The 18,504-nt window shown below is 61.8% G+C and overlaps 1 protein-coding gene across 3 annotated transcripts in view; it reads left to right on the forward strand.

The window, feature by feature from the left end:
- Positions 1–18,504, forward strand: part of Tspan9 (tetraspanin 9) — a 61,341-nt gene that overhangs the window by 21,557 nt on the left and 21,280 nt on the right. For 2 of the 3 annotated variants that reach the window (XM_090325343.1, XM_090325344.1), the window contains exon 2: positions 11,117–11,196. In XM_090325343.1, the coding sequence (XP_090181469.1) occupies positions 11,134–11,196 (63 nt within the window). In that variant the 5' untranslated portion in view covers positions 11,117–11,133. Of the gene's footprint in view, positions 1–10,793; positions 11,197–18,504 lie in introns of those variants that run through there. The other variant, XM_090325342.1, reaches the window with a different exon arrangement.

An 18,504-nucleotide genomic window follows, 5' to 3' on the forward strand; every position in this document is an offset into this window, starting at 1 on the left:
TTCATTTCAAATCCTTTCTTTTGATGGCACTGGGATTTGGGATTTGAACTCGTGAACAGGCACCTCCGTCGCTGAAGCCCAGGCACCCCAGCCCTTTCATTCTTCTCTTGTTTCTCAAGTAGTCTTGTGTGTCCCAGGTTGAGGCTTGACCCCTCTCAAGTAGCCCTCAATATGGGGTCCAGCTTTCTACTGTGTGGGAGGAAGGGTCTCCTCAACTTGTGTGCCCAGCCTGGCCTCCAGCCACGAGCCTCTCCATCTCTGCCTCCCAATGATCACTGGCGTGAGCCACTGCACTCAGGCCTGTCACCTCGGTTGAGTCCACGGCAGCCGAAGCCACGAAAGTTGCTGTGTAAGCCAGTTCAGCGTTTATTCACAATCGTGAATTAGTCCTGGGAATGTTCTAGGCCTTTGGGAGATCTGACACAGATCTGTCTAGAAAGAATAGCCCTCACATCTTCAGGTACCAGAGCTCAGGGGCAGCACCCAGGCCCTGAGTTCAAGCCCCAGGATTATCACGAGAGGCTGGGGCGGGGCGGGGGGGTGGAGAAAGAGAGAGGGGTATTTTAAGTGGAGCTGTGACTCACATGGTAGAATGCCAGCCTTGAGCAAAAAGCCAAGTGAGAACCCAAGGCCATGAGTTCAAGTCCCCATCCCAATACAAGGAAGAGATGTGTCCCAGAGGCCAGGGAGGGGGGGGGGACAGGTGACATTCGGCTTCTCCCCTTTGCTGTAGGCCTCTGGCTATGGAGGGGGCGGTCCCAGGTCCTGATGGAGAGTGACAGGGACGACCCCCACCTCCAGTCTCTTCTGTCCCCCCTGCTCTGAGGAGGTGTGGCTGCTGCTTCTCTGATGTGGTTTTTCCTGGGAGCGTGGAGGAATGAGAGTTATTCGCTAGGTTTTTCCACTGAGGAATGTGTGATTTGAGCGCGGCCGGGCCCAGCGTGCCCCGCATTCCTCTCCCGAGGGACAGTGGCTTTAGACAGGAACTCTGGGAGCTGGAAATAGGACTTGGGGAGGCCTGGGGGGATTTGATTGTTTGTGGCAACCCCACAGCCACCATCCTGCCTTCCTCCTGGACCCAGAGATGCCACAGACAGACAGGCACCTCACAAAGTCATCTAGGAAGGAAGGGACTGTGTCCATGCCCCCGACGCCTGGCCTCGGTGACCCCTGCCCCGTAAGGCCCCGCACCTGCTTGCCTCACCTGTCTCTGTCGCTAACAGCTCTCTTCTGCGGGCTTCCTGTGGAATTCGAGGTCCCTCTGAAGGGAAACTGGGGCCCAGGCCCTGCACTGCAGCTCGGGGCCTTCAGATACACGAGGCAGCACGGCGGCCGTAGGGAAGGCGGAGGCTGCTGGCGGGGGAAGAATTCTGTTAATGGATAAAATGATTGTTGCACTGGGGAATTGATTTTTCTTCGATCGAACGGATCAGATCATTCTGTGCCAGACTCACACCAGGCGAGTTTTTACTTTTTAAAGCCAACATGGATGGCGTTCAGCCATCGATAAGTAGTGGATATCTAAGCCAGGTGCCAGCCTTCAGGGAGCGACAGGTTGCGTGCCTGGAGAGAGCTTTGTTCCTGGGTCCAGCAGCCCAGGTTCCAGCCCTCTTGTGAGTGCTGCATGTCACCCCTACAGATGTGGGGGGGCCACCCTTCCAGGTGTGACTCACCACAGCGCTGCATCCAGGTCTGTCTGTGTCACAAAGCCACACGTTTTCTCCCCTCTCCTCCTTCCCTCCCTTTCTCTCCCTCCCCAGCCCCTGCCTTCAGGCCAGATTTGTGCATTTCTTCTATTTTTTTTTCCAGCAGAATTTTTTTTATTAAAGAATTTATTAACATTGATTTTTACATCATATTTCAAATGACAAGTTTAACAAGCAAGTGTTCAAGAGGGAATCTCTATTTACAATCACTGGGACTTAGTTCTTAGAACTTAATCCAAATTAGGCTAAGGGTTTGTATGCCATAGAAACATATTAATTTATGAAATAGAACATTATGTCTATATAATCATAGGTTTTTATGTCTATAAAGTCATGTTTACATTTTCATTACCATGTCCATAGCATTGAGTATGCAAATATTGAGTCCTTGCTCTTGTACTCTTTGGATACTATTAAGGATACTATGAGCATTTTGTTCCTTAGGTCTTGACTTGTCATTTCTATTTTTTTTTCCAGTCCTGGGCTTGAACTCAGGACCTGAGCACTGTCCTTGGACTTTCTCAAGGCTGGAGCTCTACCTCTTGAGCCTCAGCACCACTTCTGCCTTTTTTCTATGTATGTGGTACCGAGGAATTGAACCCGGGTCTTCGTGCATGCTAGGCAAGCATTCTACCACTAGGCCAAACTCCTGGCCCAATTTCTTCTATTTTTAAAGCATGTTCTCTTGACCCACTGAGCCTATTTCACAACCCACGGGTGGATCGCAACCCACAGTGGGTGTGGGAGGCCAGAGCCAATGGAAACGCCAGTGGAGGGATTCCCCAAGGCAGAGACACTCTCCTGTGACCAGGTTCTTTAGTTCTGGAGCTGGCCCCCACTTTTTCCTGGTTGCTGACACCCCCTGAGCCAGCAGGGGCTTCAGCCAGGTGCTCTGTGATTGGACCGGGCCGCTCTGGAGCCAGCCGGGTCTTCCCGGATCTTTCCTCGGAACGTGGGGTCTTGTCTTGGGTTAATAGAAGGTTATTCTTCCTGATAAAATGCTCATCAGAGCCCTGGTTTATGAGCTCCCTAATTTGCTCAGCATCGTTCAGTAAGTGCTTTGAGGTTGAGCCAGTTAGCAAATCGAGCGATTAGGTGTATCCGTGACCCAGGGCTGGAGTTGGGAGATGGGTGTCTCTCCCGCTGGGTGCACCCCGGTGGCGCATGCCAGCCATCCCAGCTACTCAGAGGCTGAGAAAGGTGGGTGCCCTGCCCTCAAGGGGTTCAAGCCTGGAAAAAGCTGCTCCAGAGTTGCCTGCGAGCCTAGGAAGGAAGCTAGGAGGAGAGGAAGTCAGTGAGGAGGTGAGGTTTGACTTGGGTTTTGCCGGATGTGTAAGAGTTTGAGTGGAAGAACTTGACAAATGTAGACAGGTTTTGTTCCGAAGGACCTTGGAAGGAGTTTAGAATAACACCCGACTGGTTGTTTTTGTTTGTTTGTTTAAGTTGGGGAAACAAAATCACGTATATTTTGGAAAGATAATTGTGGGATCAAATGTGGTTGTGGGAGAGAAGGAGGGTGGAGAGGCCTGGGGTCCCCTGGTGGCCTGTTCTGTGGGCACAGGGAGCAGAAAGGGTCCAAGAAGTCTCTGTAGGCCTCCAATGTGCAGAACCATGTTGGCGCTTAGGCCATTAACTTTCTTGGAACCCCTTTAGTTTTAGTAGCACGTGAGTGAACTCTTTCTCTCCTGTCTCTCTTCTCTCATTCTCCTGTTTGCACTGGATCCCAGCAGTGGATGCTTGTGCTAGCTTTCCACCCATCCACCCATCCACCCATCCATCCATCCATCCATCCATCCATCCATCACCCCATCTACCAAATCCACCCACCCATGCATTCATTGATCTATCCACCCATCTACCCACCTACCCACCCATCCATCCATCCATCCACCTGCCCACCCATTTATCCATCCATCTCTCCATCCATCTACCTACACATCCACCCACCCATCCATCCACCTGCCCACCCATTTATCCATCCATCTCTCCATCCATCCATCCATCTCCCTACACATCCACCCACCCATCCATCCACCTGCCCACCCATTTATCCATCCATCTCTCCATCCATCCATCCATATATCCATCCATCTCTCCATCCATCCATCCATCTCTCCATCCATCCATCTCTCCATCCATTCATCTACCTACACATCCACCCACCCATCCATCCACCTGTCTACCCATTTATCCATCCATCCATCCATCCATCCATCCAACATCCATCCACCCATCCATCCTCCTATCTATCCATTTATCCATCCATCTCTCCATCCATCCATCCATCTCTCCATCCATCCATCCACCCACCTACACATCCACCCACCCATCCATCCACCTGTCTACCCATTTATCCATCCATCCATCCATCCATCCATCCATCCATCTATCCAACATCCATCCACCCATCCATCCTCCTATCTATCCATTTATCCATCCATCTCTCCACCCATCCATCCATCCATCCATCCATCTACCTACACATCCACCCACCCATCCATCCACCTGTCCACCCGTTTATCCATCTCTCTACTCATCCATCCACCTACCCATCCACCCACCCATTCTTCCTCCTGTCCACTCATTCATCCATCCATCTCTCTACTCATCCATCTACCTACCCATCCACCCACCCATTCATCTCCTGTCCATCCATTTATCCATCCATCTCTCCACCCATCCACCCACCCATTCATCTACCTGTCCACCCATTGATCCATCCACCCACCTGTCTACCCATTTATCATCCATCTACCAATCCATCCATCCATCTATCCATCTACTTACACATCCACCCCCTCACCCCGTTCATCCACCTGTCCACCCATGTATCCATCCATCTCTCCACCCATCCACCTACCTACCCTGCTGGGCTTACTGAGTAGCAGGCCCAGGCTGAGGGAGACTTGACGTGAGCCCTGTTCCATGTGGCTCACGGGTCTGCATCTGCATGCCAAGACAAAAGGTGTCCAAGGGTGCTGTTGGGATGGATCTGGTGCGTCCCTGGGGCAGGGGCTTCCGGAGGAGAGGGCTGGAGGGAGCCTCTGGCCTGGTGGATCTGAAACTGGGCCAGTTGCCTGAGGAGCCTCTGTGCCCGGGAGCACAAGCTAATTGAAGCCTAGGATAGGGCAGGAGGAGAGCTGAGCAGAGAGCCAGGCACCATCCCGGGGGCTGCGACAGCCAGTCAGGAGTGGAGAGGACGGGCTTGGTGGACAGAGGACGTGGAGGAGAGGGGGGCTGGCACTGGGCCTGGCAGGCACCTCCTGCCCTGGGCTCTGCAGGGTTATTAGCGCGAACCGGAGAGCAGACAGAGGCAGAGTCTGGACGGTCCGTGCTCCACTCACCTGCCCGGGATGGAGAGAAGGCTCTAGAAGGCTCCCAAAGTGGTGCCTTCCCTCTCTCTACCCCCTCATTTCTCTTCATTAGGCTCCTTTGTGAGTGCTGACATCCCCTTCTGCAGGTAGGATAGGGACAACTGGGGGCTGAGGATCGTGGTTCAAAGCCAGCCTAGGCAGGAAAATCTGTGTACCACCAAAAAACCGGAACTGGTACTGTGGCTCAAGGTGGTAGAGCCAAAGTTCACAGACACACCAGAGCATGCGTCTGTACACGTATGTGCGAGGACTGCCGTGCAGTGCAGTGGAGAATCTACTTTTTCTTTTCTTCGTTTTCTTTTTTTTTTTTGGCTTGTCATCGGTCCAGGGGCTTGAACTCAGGGCCTGAGCACTGTCCCTGAGCCTCTTTGTGCTCTACCATTTTGAGCGCCAGCGCCACGTCTGGCCTTTTCTGAGGAGCTCATTGGAGGTAAGAGTCCCATGGGCTTTGAATGCACGGTCCTCAGATCCTCAACTAGTCTGGAACTGGCTGCACAGAAGCTCGTGGCCGCTGCCCCCGCGGGCCTCTCCATTCTCCGCTCTTCAGTCTCAGTTTTGGTGTCCAGTGATGTCAACAGAAACGTAGCCACGGCGACAACTCATGAGGCTAGCTCATGGCCAAATGGCTCTTTATTTTTGGACGCTGGTCCTAGGGCTTGAATGCTCGGCTCTCAGCCTCCTGAGTAGCTGGGACGACAGGCGTGGACATCCATGCCTGGCCGTGAAGTGTGGCTGTGAAACCAGTCAGTGCTGGGTGTGTATGTGGGGGAGGGGACGGGACTCAGTGGCCAGAACGGACCCCCTCCTCAGCGTGCATTCTGTCATGGGGCACCTGGAGAGTAAGGAAGGATTCTGTGGGCTCTCACTGGAGGGTCCAGGGCTGGCCGGCTGGGGCTAGGTGTCCACTTTGCTGTGGACCCTGGGGGGACGGGGGTGTCACATTCAGAAATGGAATCTGGTGGGCTTTTCCCATCTGTGGTGGGGGTGGCGGCGGCGGCGACGGCGGTGGCTGGAAGGGTGTGAACTGGCAGTTTCCGGGCCCTGCAGAGCAGGGCCAGCAGTGGGGTGACCCATCACCCACCGGGGGCTCCCCAGGTCAGATTCCATAGTGAATCAGCTTCTCTCCTTCCTACCCGGGCCACTGGCCTGCTCTGTACTCCTGCCCGGCCCGCAGGGCTTAAAATAGCAGTGTGAGCTGGCCTCCGTGAACGCAGGGGCCGGCCCGGCCCTGCTGACCCTGGACGCCGGGGCCCAGAGCGCCCCGACACCTCATTCATTCATCTGTGCCTTCAAGATGTATGGAGTAGGCTGGGCGCCAGCGCTCACGCCTGCCGTCCCAGCTCCTGGGGAAGCTGAGATCCCAGGCTCGCCGCCCAGAGCCAGCCGGGACAGGAAAGTCTGTGGGGTTCTTACATCCACTTGGGCAGCAAAAAGTCGCAAGTGGAGTTATGGATGGTTCAAACGGTAGAACACCAGCCTTGAGAGGAAAAGAGACGGCAAGCACTCAGGCCCTGGAGTTTAACCCTTAGTACTGAGACACGCACACGCACACGCACACACAGTGAATTCTCTTGGCCATGGGCAGTGCCGCCCCGATCCTGGCTTTTCTACTCCTAAGAATCCCCCCAGAGGCCCGACGGGCCTGGGTGAGCACTGTGGAAATCCACAGGGCCTGTGAGATGGTGGGTTTGAACACGGTCTTCTGGTGGAGGATGTATCATTCATTCATTCATTCCTGCATTCATTCATTCTACGTGCGTGCATTCATTCATTCTGTGCGTATTCATTTGTTCATCCACTTGTCCGTGTATCCATTCAGTCAGCTCCTGTGTCCTGTGTCCTGGGCTCAAACAACCACAAGTCTCCTGCCCAGGTGGCCAAGCTGGACTTTGATGTGCTCAGCCTCCCGAGTGGCTGGGATGCCAGGCGGGAGCCACGGTGCCCAGCATCTCCCCCTCCTTAACTGTAGACATCACTGCTTTAGTCGCCTTATGACCTTTTCTTCCTCCTCCTCTTCCTCCCCCCCTTCCCCCCGCCCCCGTAGCTTCCAGGCCGGGTGGACTGGGAGGGGACGGGCAGGCAGGAGAAGGGCCCCGGCCTGAGGCCGGCTGGATGCTGGGTCAGCTGGCGTGCATCGTGGGCCTGGCCTGCATCCTCCACGGCGCCTCACGAAGATTGGATTTGCTGGGTCAGTACATTTCCGCTGGTGCATAGCAATAAACCGCCTGCTCTGTCACCCTCTGCCTTATCTCGCCCTCCGCCAGCCACCTGCCCTCCCAGATAAGTACCGCGACAAATGCCTCCCTTCTCCTCCCGGGCCCACCGTCCCCCACTGCGCCTCCCATGCTCAGGCCCCCTCACCGCCCTGAGGAGGAAAGATGGGGCTACTTGGGGATTTGGGATGCGGGGCTGGGGGCGGCAGGTTCAAACCACACCTCTATCTAGGGCCCAGCTCCTGGGGCCACTCGCACTCAAGCCCCATGAAGAGATTCTTTTCCTGCAGGACTGGAAGTCCTTCCTTCCCTCCCTCCCTCCCTCCCTCCCTCCTTCCCCCCTCTCTCCTGCCTTCCTTCCTTCTTCCTCCCTCCCTTTTTCCCTTCTTTCTCCCTCCCTCCCCCCTTTCTCCCCTTCTTCCTTCCTCCCTCTTCCCTGGAGGAAGCCCCCCTCCCTTTGCCACATACCCTCACCCCTGCACCTCCTCCACGGAAGCAAACCCCAGGTCAGGAGCAGCCCCTAAGCCATGTGCTTACCCGCAGCTCTTTCCCTGCCGCCCTGCCTAGCTAGACTTCATGAGTGTTTTCCAGGTGTCCCCCTGCTCCTCTAGCCAGGGACCCCCCCCCCCCGCCCTGTTCATGAGCAGTGGAAGCACTTCCTGGAGAGTCAGGACCCGTGGGGTGGGGTGAGGGGGTGCGGGGCTCCCCTCTGGTGCCTGCTAGCTTTGTTCACCTCCAAGGGAGAGGGGCAGGGGAGGCAGGCCTGAGGAGGTGGGGGGCTGTGTCACACACACACCCTGGGGTGCCCCCAGCTTCCCAGTGTCCAAGTCCTGAAACAGGACGGGCGTGCGCCCTGCTCCCCACGGTGCCTGGCACCCTGAGAGGGTGTTAGACCAGGACCCGGGCGTGGCTGTCCAACACCGCTCAGCAGACCGGAGACCTTGAGTTCAAATCCCAGTACCCCCCACCCTCCAAAAACGACTCCATCGGACTGGAAGATTCCCAAGGGAGACAAATGACCCAAAACGGCCATTCCTATGTCTAGGGGGTGGTTGGGAAATTAATTCATTTTGTGCTGATCCTGGGGCGTTATCCTTGAGCTTTTTCTCCTTTCTGGCTTTTGGCTGGTTAGTTGAAGGGAAGAGACTTTCTTGCCCAGGCTTGGCTTTGAACCATGATCCTCAGATCTCAGCCCCCCCCCCCAGAAGCCGAGGTTCAGGGACCCTGGAGTCATTAGGGGGGGCCTTGAGGCCCAGGGACCCCGGAGTCAGGAGGGGGGCTTTGAGGTCCAGGGACCCGGAGTCAGGGGGGGGCCTTGAGGCCCAGGGACCCCGGAGTCAGGGGGGGGCCTTGAGGCCCAGGGACCCAGGGACCCGGAGTCAGGGGGGGGGGGCCTTGAGGTCCAGGGACCCAGAGTCAGGAGGGGGGCCTTGAGGCCCAGGGACCCGGAGTCAGGGGGGGGCCTTGAGGTCCAGGGACCCGGAGTCAGGGGGGGGGCCTTGAGGCCCAGGGACCCCGGAGTCAGGAGGGGGGCCTTGAGGCCCAGGGACCCCGGAGTCAGGGGGGGGCCTTGAGGCCCAGGGACCCAGGGACCCGGAGTCAGGGGGGGGGCCTTGAGGTCCAGGGACCCGGAGTCAGGGGGGGGCCTTGAGGCCCAGGGACCCCGGAGTCAGGGGGGGGCCTTGAGGCCCAGGGACCCAGGGACCCGGAGTCAGGGGGGGGGGGCCTTGAGGTCCAGGGACCCAGAGTCAGGAGGGGGGCCTTGAGGCCCAGGGACCCGGAGTCAGGGGGGGGCCTTGAGGTCCAGGGACCCGGAGTCAGGAGGGGGGCCTTGAGGCCCAGGGACCCCGGAGTCAGGGGGGGGCCTTGAGGCCCAGGGACCCCGGAGTCAGGGGGGGGCCTTGAGGCCCAGGGACCCAGGGACCGGGAGTCAGGAGGGAGGGCCTTGAGGCCCAGGGACCCCGGAGTCAGGAGGGGGGCCTTGAGGTCCAGGGACCCAGGGACCCGGAGTCAGGAGGGAGGGCCTTGAGGTCCAGGGACCCGGAGTCAGGGGGGGGCCTTGAGGCCCAGGGACCCCGGAGTCAGGGGGGGGCCTTGAGGCCCAGGGACCCAGGGACCCGGAGTCAGGGGGGGGGGCCTTGAGGTCCAGGGACCCAGAGTCAGGAGGGGGGCCTTGAGGCCCAGGGACCCGGAGTCAGGGGGGGGCCTTGAGGTCCAGGGACCCGGAGTCAGGGGGGGGCCTTGAGGCCCAGGGACCCAGGGACCCGGAGTCAGGGGGGGGGGGGCCTTGAGGCCCAGGGACCCGGAGTCAGGGGGGGGCCTTGAGGTCCAGGGACCCGGAGTCAGGGGGGGGCCTTGAGGCCCAGGGACCCCGGAGTCAGGGGGGGGCCTTGAGGCCCAGGGACCCCGGAGTCAGGAGGGGGGCCTTGAGGCCCAGGGACCCCGGAGTCAGGGGGGGGCCTTGAGGCCCAGGGACCCCGGAGTCAGGAGGGGGGCCTTGAGGCCCAGGGACCCCGGAGTCAGGGGGGGGCCTTGAGGCCCAGGGACCCCGGAGTCAGGGGGGGGCCTTGAGGCCCAGGGACCCGGAGTCAGGGGGGGGCCTTGAGGCCCAGGGACCCCGGAGTCAGGGGGGGGCCTTGAGGCCCAGGGACCCGGAGTCAGGGGGGGGCCTTGAGGCCCAGGGACCCGGAGTCAGGGGGGACCTGGCGCTGCGGCGGAAACCCCTCCCCCGGCCTCCGTCTGCGGAGGACCTCGGAGCCCACCGGGACCGTTCCCAGGGGCTGCGGTCTCGGGTGGGCCCTGAGCCGGGAAGGGGCTCCGGGGGTGAAGCCAGGCCGGGCCCCGCCTGGGCCCCCGCCCCCCGCTCCCGGGCCCGGTCACCTGCGCCCTGCGGTGTCCCGGCCCGGCTGGGGCCCGAGGTCCTGGTCCGCCCGGAGGTGGAGGGGGGAGCTCAGCCCTGCGGGAGGGCCGGGCAGGGGGTCGGGGCCACCCCGGGGACCCCGGGGACCCCGGGCCGCTGGCCTGCGGGGCCGCGCGTGCGCCGTGGGCGCTGCGGGGAGGGGGCGGGGCCTCCGCGGGACCCTCGTGCGCGGCGTCCTTCCGCGCCCCGCCCCTCCCGCCCCGCCCCGCCCCCCCGGCCCGGAGCCCTTGACATTTGCCGGGCGCGAGGCCCGGATCCTGGGAAAGACGCGGAGGGGGCGGGGCGGGGCGGGAGGGGCGGAGCCCGCGCCGCGCACCCCGCGCGCCCATTGGCGGCCGCGGCCGGGGGCGGGGCCTCGGGGGGCGGGGCCGGGGGCGGGGCCAGGCCGGCCGGCGGCCCCGGCGGGGCCGGGCGGGATTTCTCACAGCGCGAGCCCCGCGGTGCCGTCGCCGCCGGTCCGCGGCTCTCCCGCCCCGCCGCCCGCCCGCCCGCCCGTCCTCCCGCCGAGCCGAGGAGGAGGAGGAGGAGGAGGAGGAGGAGCAGGCGCGCCCGGGCGAGCCGCGCGCCCCGCCGCCCCGCCGCCCCGCCGCCCGGCCCGGGAGCGATGCCCCCCGGCCCCCGCGCCGCCCCGGCCCGCGGCGAGCATGGAGAAGTCGAGTAGCGAGGACTCGATCCGCCGCAGCCCGTCGCTGGACAGCAAGGACTCGGAGGCGGCCGCGCCGTCGGGCCCGGGCCGCCCCGCCGGCCGCGGCTTCAGCGCCGGCGCCTTCTACGGCTCGGCGGGCGCGCGGGGCCCCGGCCGCCCCGGAGCCGCGGCCGCCCCGGGCCCGGCGGGCGGCGGCGGCGGAGGCCGCGGCAAGTACGTGGTGTTTTACCTGGACCTGTCCTTTGTGTTCCTCCTAGAATTCAAGAAGTGCAGCATGGCGCGGGGCTGCCTCTGCTGCCTCAAGTACGCGATGTTCCTCTTCAACCTGGCCTTCTGGGTGAGTGCGCGCCGCCGCCGCCGCCGGGCCTCCCCCTGCGCCCCCTCCTCCTCCATCCCCTCCTCATCCTCCCCTGCTCCTCCTCCTCCTGCTCCTCCTCCTCTTCCTCCCCCTGCTCCCCCTGCTCATCCTCTCATCCCCTCCTCATCCCCTCCTCATCCTCCCCCTGCTCCTCCCCTCCTCCTCCTCCTCTCCCTCCTCATCCCCTCCTCCTCCTCCCCCTGCTCCTCCTGCTCCTGCTCCTCCTGCTCCTCCTCTCCCTCCTCATCCCCTCCTCATCCCCTCCTCATCCTCCTCCTCCTGTTCCTCCTCATCCCCTCCTCATCCTCTCCTCCTCCTCCTGCTCCTCCTCATCCCCTCCTCATCCCCTCCTCATCCTCCTGCTCCTCCTCTCCCTCCTCATCCCCTCCTCATCCCCCCCTCCTCCTGCTCCTCCTCTCCTTCCTCATCCCCTCCTCATCCCCTCCTCATCCCCTCCTCATCCTCCTGCTCCTCCTCTCCCTCCTCATCCCCTCCTCATCCCCTCCTCCTCCTGCTCCTCCTCTCCCTCCTCATCCCCTCCTCATCCCCTCCTCTTCCCCTCCTCCTCCCCCTGCTCCTCCTCTCCCTCCTCATCCCCTCCTCATCCCCTCCTCCCCCTCCCCCTGCTCCTTCTCCTGCTCCTCCCCCTCCCCTCCTCCTCCTCATCCCCTCCTCATCCTCTCCTCCTCCTCCTCCTGCTCCTCCTCATCCCCTCCTCATCCCCTCCTCATCCTCCTGCTCCTCCTCTCCCTCCTCATCCCCTCCTCATCCCCCCCTCCTCCTGCTCCTCCTCTCCTTCCTCATCCCCTCCTCATCCCCTCCTCATCCCCTCCTCATCCTCCTGCTCCTCCTCTCCCTCCTCATCCCCTCCTCATCCCCTCCTCCTCCTGCTCCTCCTCTCCCTCCTCATCCCCTCCTCATCCCCTCCTCTTCCCCTCCTCCTCCCCCTGCTCCTCCTCTCCCTCCTCATCCCCTCCTCATCCCCTCCTCCCCCTCCCCCTGCTCCTTCTCCTGCTCCTCCCCCTCCCCTCCTCCTCCTCATCCCCTCCTCATCCTCTCCTCCTCCTCCTCCTGCTCCTCCTCATCCCCTCCTCATCCCCTCCTCCTCCTCCTGCTCCTCCTCTCCCTCCTCATCCCCTCCTCCTCCTCCCCCTCCTCATCCCCTCTTCCTCCTCCCCCTCCTCATCCCCTCCTCCTCCTCTCCCTCCTCCTCCCCTCCTCCTCCTCCCCCTGCTCCTCCTCTCCCTCCTCATCCGCTCCTCTTCCCCCTCCCCTCCTCCTCCTCCTGCTCCTCCTCCCCCTCCTCCTCCTCCTCCCCCTCCTCCTCCTCCCCCTGCTCCTCCTCCTGGTCCTCCTCCTCTTCTTCCTCTCCTCCTCCCCCTCCTCCTCCTCCTGGTCCTCTTCCTCCCCTACTCCTCCTCCTCCTCCTCCTCCCCTACTCCTCCTCCTCCTCCTCCTCCTCCTCCTCCTCCTCTTCCTCCTCTTCTCCCCCTCCTCCTTCCTCTCCTCCTCCTCCTCTTCCTTCTTCCTCCTTCTCCTCCTCCTCCTCCTCCTCCTCTTCCTCTTCCCTCTCCTCCTCCTTCTCTCCCCTCTCCTCCTCCTCTCCCTCCTTCCTCCTCCCCTCCTCCTCCCTCTCCTCCTTCTCCTCCTCTTCCCTCCTCCTCCTCCCCCTCTTCCCCATCCTCCTCCTCCTCCCTTCTTCCTCCTCTTCCTCCTCCCCTCCTCCTCCTCCTCCCCTCCCACCCCGTGCACACTCCTTGGGGGAAGATTTCTCGCGGGAAGCCTCTCAGGAGCCCAGCAAAGTTTGCCCGCATAGGGAAACCCACGCGCAGGTGCCCGGCCCGGGGCTCTGCAGCAGTGGGCACGGGGGCCTCTGGTGTCCTGGGGCTGCACCGGGGCTGGGGGCACATGAGGAGGGGAGTGGAGGGGGCCAGGCCTCCCCATCCGGTGACGGCCTCGCTGCGTTTGAGGGATTGCAGTGGACGGGGCAGCAAGCCTCGTCCTTGCTGAGCTAGTTTTTTGTCTCTCCCGTCATCTTCCTAGAGGAAAGACTGAGGAATCCCGGAGTATGCACCTCCTCCCCGGGGTGGGGTCTGGAGGCTCGCACAAGAGGCGCTTAGGGAAATGGGATGGAAAAGTTGGTTGGAGCCATCATCTCTCTGGGGGTCCCTGCCCAGATGGGTCAGCGCAGATGTCTGGCGCGGCCCCTCGGGTCTGTCCTGCCGCTGGAGGCTGGCCAGCTCTCCACGCCTGGCCCCGGGGGCGGGGGGGGGCGAGCAGGACACACTGCTAGCCCGAAAACCGTGTGCACTCGTGTCGGGCTTTTGTGTGCATCTGGACACTTTCCCTGAGAAACTTTTGGGGGTGCCCGGGTGTGTAGAAGAGGGGTGACCTTCCCGTAAAAGGAGATATTTCCCCCACCCCTTGGTGAGACAGAGGAAGCCGGTCTGTGTGGTCTGAATTAGACTCTTGTGTGACCTTGGGTTACTTAAGTTTGGGGCTCTGCAATGTACAGCCGGGCTGAGAGGGGACCCCCCCTCACCGCCATAGCTGGGTGTGCCTCTTATCTCTTCCAAAGAGTTTGTGGCCGGGATGAGTGGAGCGTCGGCCCTGGCAGGCCAGGCCGCTGCTGTGAGGCTGTGCCCTGCGGTGGGCTGGGGCTTTGGGGGGGGGGCGAGGAAGACCGGGGAGCTCTCTAGGAATGACAAGAATGGTTTTGTGGCTTCCGCCCCACCACTCCTGCGCCAGCATCTGTCAGCGGTGTCGCCTTCCCTGTGCCCGGGGCCACGTGGATGCTGGCGCTCTGATGCATGCGGCCTCTTCTCTGACCTTTTTCTGTAGTTGCAGTGTTTGTCCCCCCCCCCTTTCTTCTTGGCTCCACTCCCCACCTCCTGTCAGTACGGGGACCCCAGGGTCTGCTCCTTGTCCTGCCTGCCTCAGTGACTGGGGTGGAGGGGGGCGCTCTCCCCACCCCCACCCCGCCCCCTGCTGGCCTCAGGTGGAACGACTGCCCGGAGCCCCCAGGTGGCTCCAGCGTGGAGGGGACCTGCTAGGCACTGGGGCAGGTGGCTGTGCCCTGCTCGCTGCCCGGGCCTACGGTCGTGTGTCTGCTGCGGGTGGATGCGTGGGGTTAGGGCCGCGAGTCCGTGCGGTGCGGTGTGGTGGGTAGGGGGTTCCGAACTCGAGTCCCCAGAACAACGGGGCGTGCCAGCTGTGAAAGCGCCTGTGACAAAGACACAGAGCCTCTGGTCTCAGGAGCGAGGGGCCGAGAGGCTTTTCCTCTGCGGTCTGTCCTCGTATAAGGCGCCAGCTGGGCTGTCAGCGGAGGAGTTGATCCCTAACTGTCCCGATCCTATAGGGGCCGGGAAGGCCGGGAGCCTGCCGGTGGCAGCCATCTCGAGGTGTGGCAGCACGTGGGCCCTGGCCACCACGGGCAGCGGCCAGAGAAAGACGCACACTGGCTTTTGAGCGCTGGCTGGGTGGCGGAGGGGCAGAGGCAGCCAGGTGCTAGCCAGGATTTGGTGGGAGGTGTGGCTCTGTACCCCCCCACCCCAGGCAGGTACTCATCAGCCTGGGGTGCAGGAAGGGGACCAGGGAGGAGCCTACTGAGCAGAAATGAGGAGGTGGGGTCAGGAGCCATCGTCAGTCCTGATCCCCAAAGGAGGCCTTTCTGAGGCCTTGGGTTGAACTTGAGACCTGCAGTCAGTAGGCAATCTGCCTGACCTGGCTAATCCTCTAAGCCCCAGGGCTCCTGCCACACCCCCTGCCTGCTGGAGCAGGGGCAGGGGTGGGAGGGTGGGCACAGATCCCCTGGGCGCTGCAGACCTCAGACTGCAGCCTTCAAGGCAGCCCGGCCAGCGCCTGCCTCCTGGCCGCTGGGCGGAGCCTCAGGGGTCCTGGCATTGGTCAGGGCCTGGGTGACGTCAGCAGAGGCCGGCCGGAAGGCGGAGCCAGGATGCCAACGCTCCTCCTCCTCCTCCTCCTCCTCACTGGAAAAGGGCAGGTGCCTCCAGGCTTCTGGGCGCCGGCCTGCCTGCTGGTAGGGGTCCAGGTCTGCTCAGGCTGGCACGGGCCCTGCCGGCAGTGCACCGTGGGAGCTGGGGCCCAGAGAGGGCTGCCTGTCCTCAGGCCTGCTGGGGATGGTGTCGGTGGTTACTCCCGGCCCAGCGCCCTCCTGTCTGTCCCCTGCATCCTCATCTCAGGGTCAGAGGCAGGTGGAGCTGGCTTCTTGGAGGACAGAGGCAGGAGGCCTGAATTGGGATAGCGCTTTCCCCTGCCGCCAGGCTCCCGGGACCCAAGCACCTCAGGAGGCCAAGAGCCAGGGATCTCAGGCTGGGAAGACCCTGGGGCTCCTATACCCAGTCCAGCACCAAAAATACCCAGAAATGGAGCCCTGGCTCCAGTGGAAGAGCACGAGTCTTGAGTAAAAAAGCTCCAGGGAGCCAGGCACAGTGCCTCACGCCCGTCATCCCAGCTACTCAGGAGGCCGAGATCTGAGGATCGAGGTTCAAAGCCAGCCCGGGCAGGAGAGTCTGTGAGACGCTGATCTCCAGGCAATCACAGAAAAAGCCGGAAGGGGCTCTGTGGCTCCAAGTAATAGAGCACTAAATGGAGCCTAGAGGACAGGACTGGCAACTCCCCTGACCTCCCCAACCCCCCCCACAAACCCTCAGGGACAGCACCCAGGCCCTGAGTTCAAGCCCTAGAACCAGCACACACACACACACACACAGAGTTTCCACCAGCCAAACCCGTCTCAGCCATTTCCCCTCCAGTGGAAACATCGTGGGGACCTTCACCCATCCCCTGCTTCCCCAGCTCTGCCCAGGGCCTTGGTGGGGCTGGGATTCTGGGGGTGGGGGGGGCAGGACATGTAGCCGTGTGTTCCCATCAAGGCCAAGGGGGCTCAGCACCCTTGGCTGAGAGAGCAGGTTGTGTATCGGGGTGTGCTGTAAGGGGGGGCTTTTCTCCGGACCCCAAATCGCGATCATTCTGGCTGGGCCACCCTGGAGTCTGTGAGTGTCTTTGGTGATGAGTTGGGGTCCAGGTGAACCGGGCCTGGGGCTTTCCCCGAGTGCTGTGGGGGTGCAGGCTGGCTCCCTGGTGTGTGTGTGTATAGGTGTAGGATCTGTCTGTTCAGGGACAAGAGTAAGGCCCAGGCGACCCCCCCGCCCGAGACCCCCCTGGAACATGGCCATACGAGAACGCCAGCCCTGTGCTCACTTCCTTCCCAAACCATTAAAAATTAAACTTCCTCGTCTGTCTATTTTTAAATCGTGTCGGAGCTGGCGTGGGTGTCAGTCTGGAGGCGGGAGGAGGAGGAGGGGAGACCCGGCCCCTGGGGCCTGACCCAGGAGGCCCCCCAGAGCACCTTGCCCCCACCTCCTCGGCCCCAGCCTGGCCGCCCTTGGCTGAACTTGGCCTCGGGCTGGGCGTCCTGGGCCCTGTGCAGCTTCCTGGGGTGACGGGGCCCGAATCGAGCCCATTCCCTCACGCCCCAGCTATTTGCTGAATGCCCGCTGTGTGTGCACAGAGCCGCCAGTTGGTGAGGACAGGCAGGAGCCGGTCAGCTTTCCAAAGCCAGGAAGTCACGGAACGGACAGGTCATCTGACCTGCCCCATCCTGTGCCCGACATTTGAACACTGAACTGCTAGGAGAGGGGCCAGCATTCCATTGCAGACCCAGACTGGGCGTCCTGGTGGTCCGTGAGCCATGCCATTCAGCTGCTCAAGGTTCACAACTGTTCCAGCCTGCAGGTGTAATGAATCTGCTCCATAGAGACCCCATACGGAGATACCCCAGTGGGCAGGTGGCCCTGGGGCTTTGACGGATGCATAGGAGTGTGTGATTAGATGTGACTAGGAGAGCAGGTGAGAGAACTGGGGGGAGGAGATAGAAAACAAGTCATTCTGGAGGCAGTGTGTGTGGGGGGGAGGTGGCCCGAGGGTCTGGGAAAGGGCTCGGGTTTTCTCTGGTGGGTGACTGCAGTGGCAGGTCTTGTTTGTGTGGTAGCCTGTCCCCCTGGTTATCCTCCCCCCTCCTTCCGGCCTCTCCCTTCCCACTTTGATATGCCTGCTTGTTTGCTTCCAGTTAGGAAGCTTTGAAGCTGGGCTAAACCCTCTGGGCAGAGTTAAGTCCCCTGAGCCAGCTTTGTCCCAGCTCACATTTGAAAGCTAATCTCTCGGCAGAAGTGGCAGGGGTGGGTGGGGGGCTGGCAGGGGCGGCCAGAGTCCAGAGCTAAGCAGATGGTCTGCACCGAGGTGGAGAATGAAGGACCCCCCCGTACCCCCCCCCACACCAGCCCTGGGTGACTCGGGGAGCTGAAGTCACTTCTCACCCAGCCAGCTGCCCAGTTTGTGGTCCACGACAGTCAGGGCCACGCAGGGACTGCTGAGTTGCTGGGGTGACAGGCCGAGTTCCCACATCTGGGAGACACTGTGTGTCCCGGGGGGTGGACAGCTGGCCTGTCAAGTGCAAGGCCCCGCATGCAGGCAGGAAGCGAGTAAAGACGGTAGTGGATTCCACATTAGGTTTTTCTGACCCACTCACCACCCGTGCCCGCGTCATTGTCAGTGGCCAGCTGTGTTCTGTGGCATGATTGCGTGTGCTCTGGTGCCTTCCGGGGATTCGGGTCACGTCCTGCTGAGCGTGGGTAGAGTGTGTGTTGCACGCACACACGTGCCTGTGCCAATCCTGGGGTTTGAACTCGGGGTCCCTGAGGTTCCAAAGCTAGCGTCCTACCACGCTGAACCACAGCTCCACTCTGGCTTCTCGCTGGCTCGTCCGAGATCAGAATCCCACGGACGTTTCGTGCGCGGGCTGGCTTTGAACCTCAACCCTCAGCTCTCAGCCTCCTGAGTAGCTGGGATTGTGGGTGTGAGCTGTCGTGCCCGGCTCAGAGCGCCACGTCTCCACGCCTGGGGGGAGGAAATGTGAAAATGTGCGTGTTTGAGTGGCCTGGTCAAACCTGCTTGGTGGTGGACGGGCACCTTGCGGGCTGTAGGGGAGGGCTCAGCCTGTTTCCAGGGGTCCCTCGGGAAACTGGGGTGAGGCCTCGAGCCCTCAGGTCTTGGCTCTTCGAGGCCTGGTGTGACCCCCAAGTCAGGAGTGCTAGCTTGCGGGCGGTAAGACCTGGGCTGAGCTCTGCAGCGTCTCAGCCATTTAGGGCGCAGTGTGACTGTCCCTGGGGTTCTGGAGGGGGCGGTGGGGAGGGGGCAGGGAGGAGGGGAGGGAGGCAGTGCTTCCCTAGAGGGGCACCGTGCATTACCATTTATGGCAGCCTCAGA

The sequence above is a fragment of the Megascapheus bottae genome, chromosome 37, assembly GCF_031878675.1.
Source record: "Megascapheus bottae isolate mThoBot1 chromosome 37, mThoBot2.hap1, whole genome shotgun sequence".
Classification (NCBI taxonomy): Eukaryota; Metazoa; Chordata; class Mammalia; order Rodentia; family Geomyidae; genus Megascapheus; species Megascapheus bottae.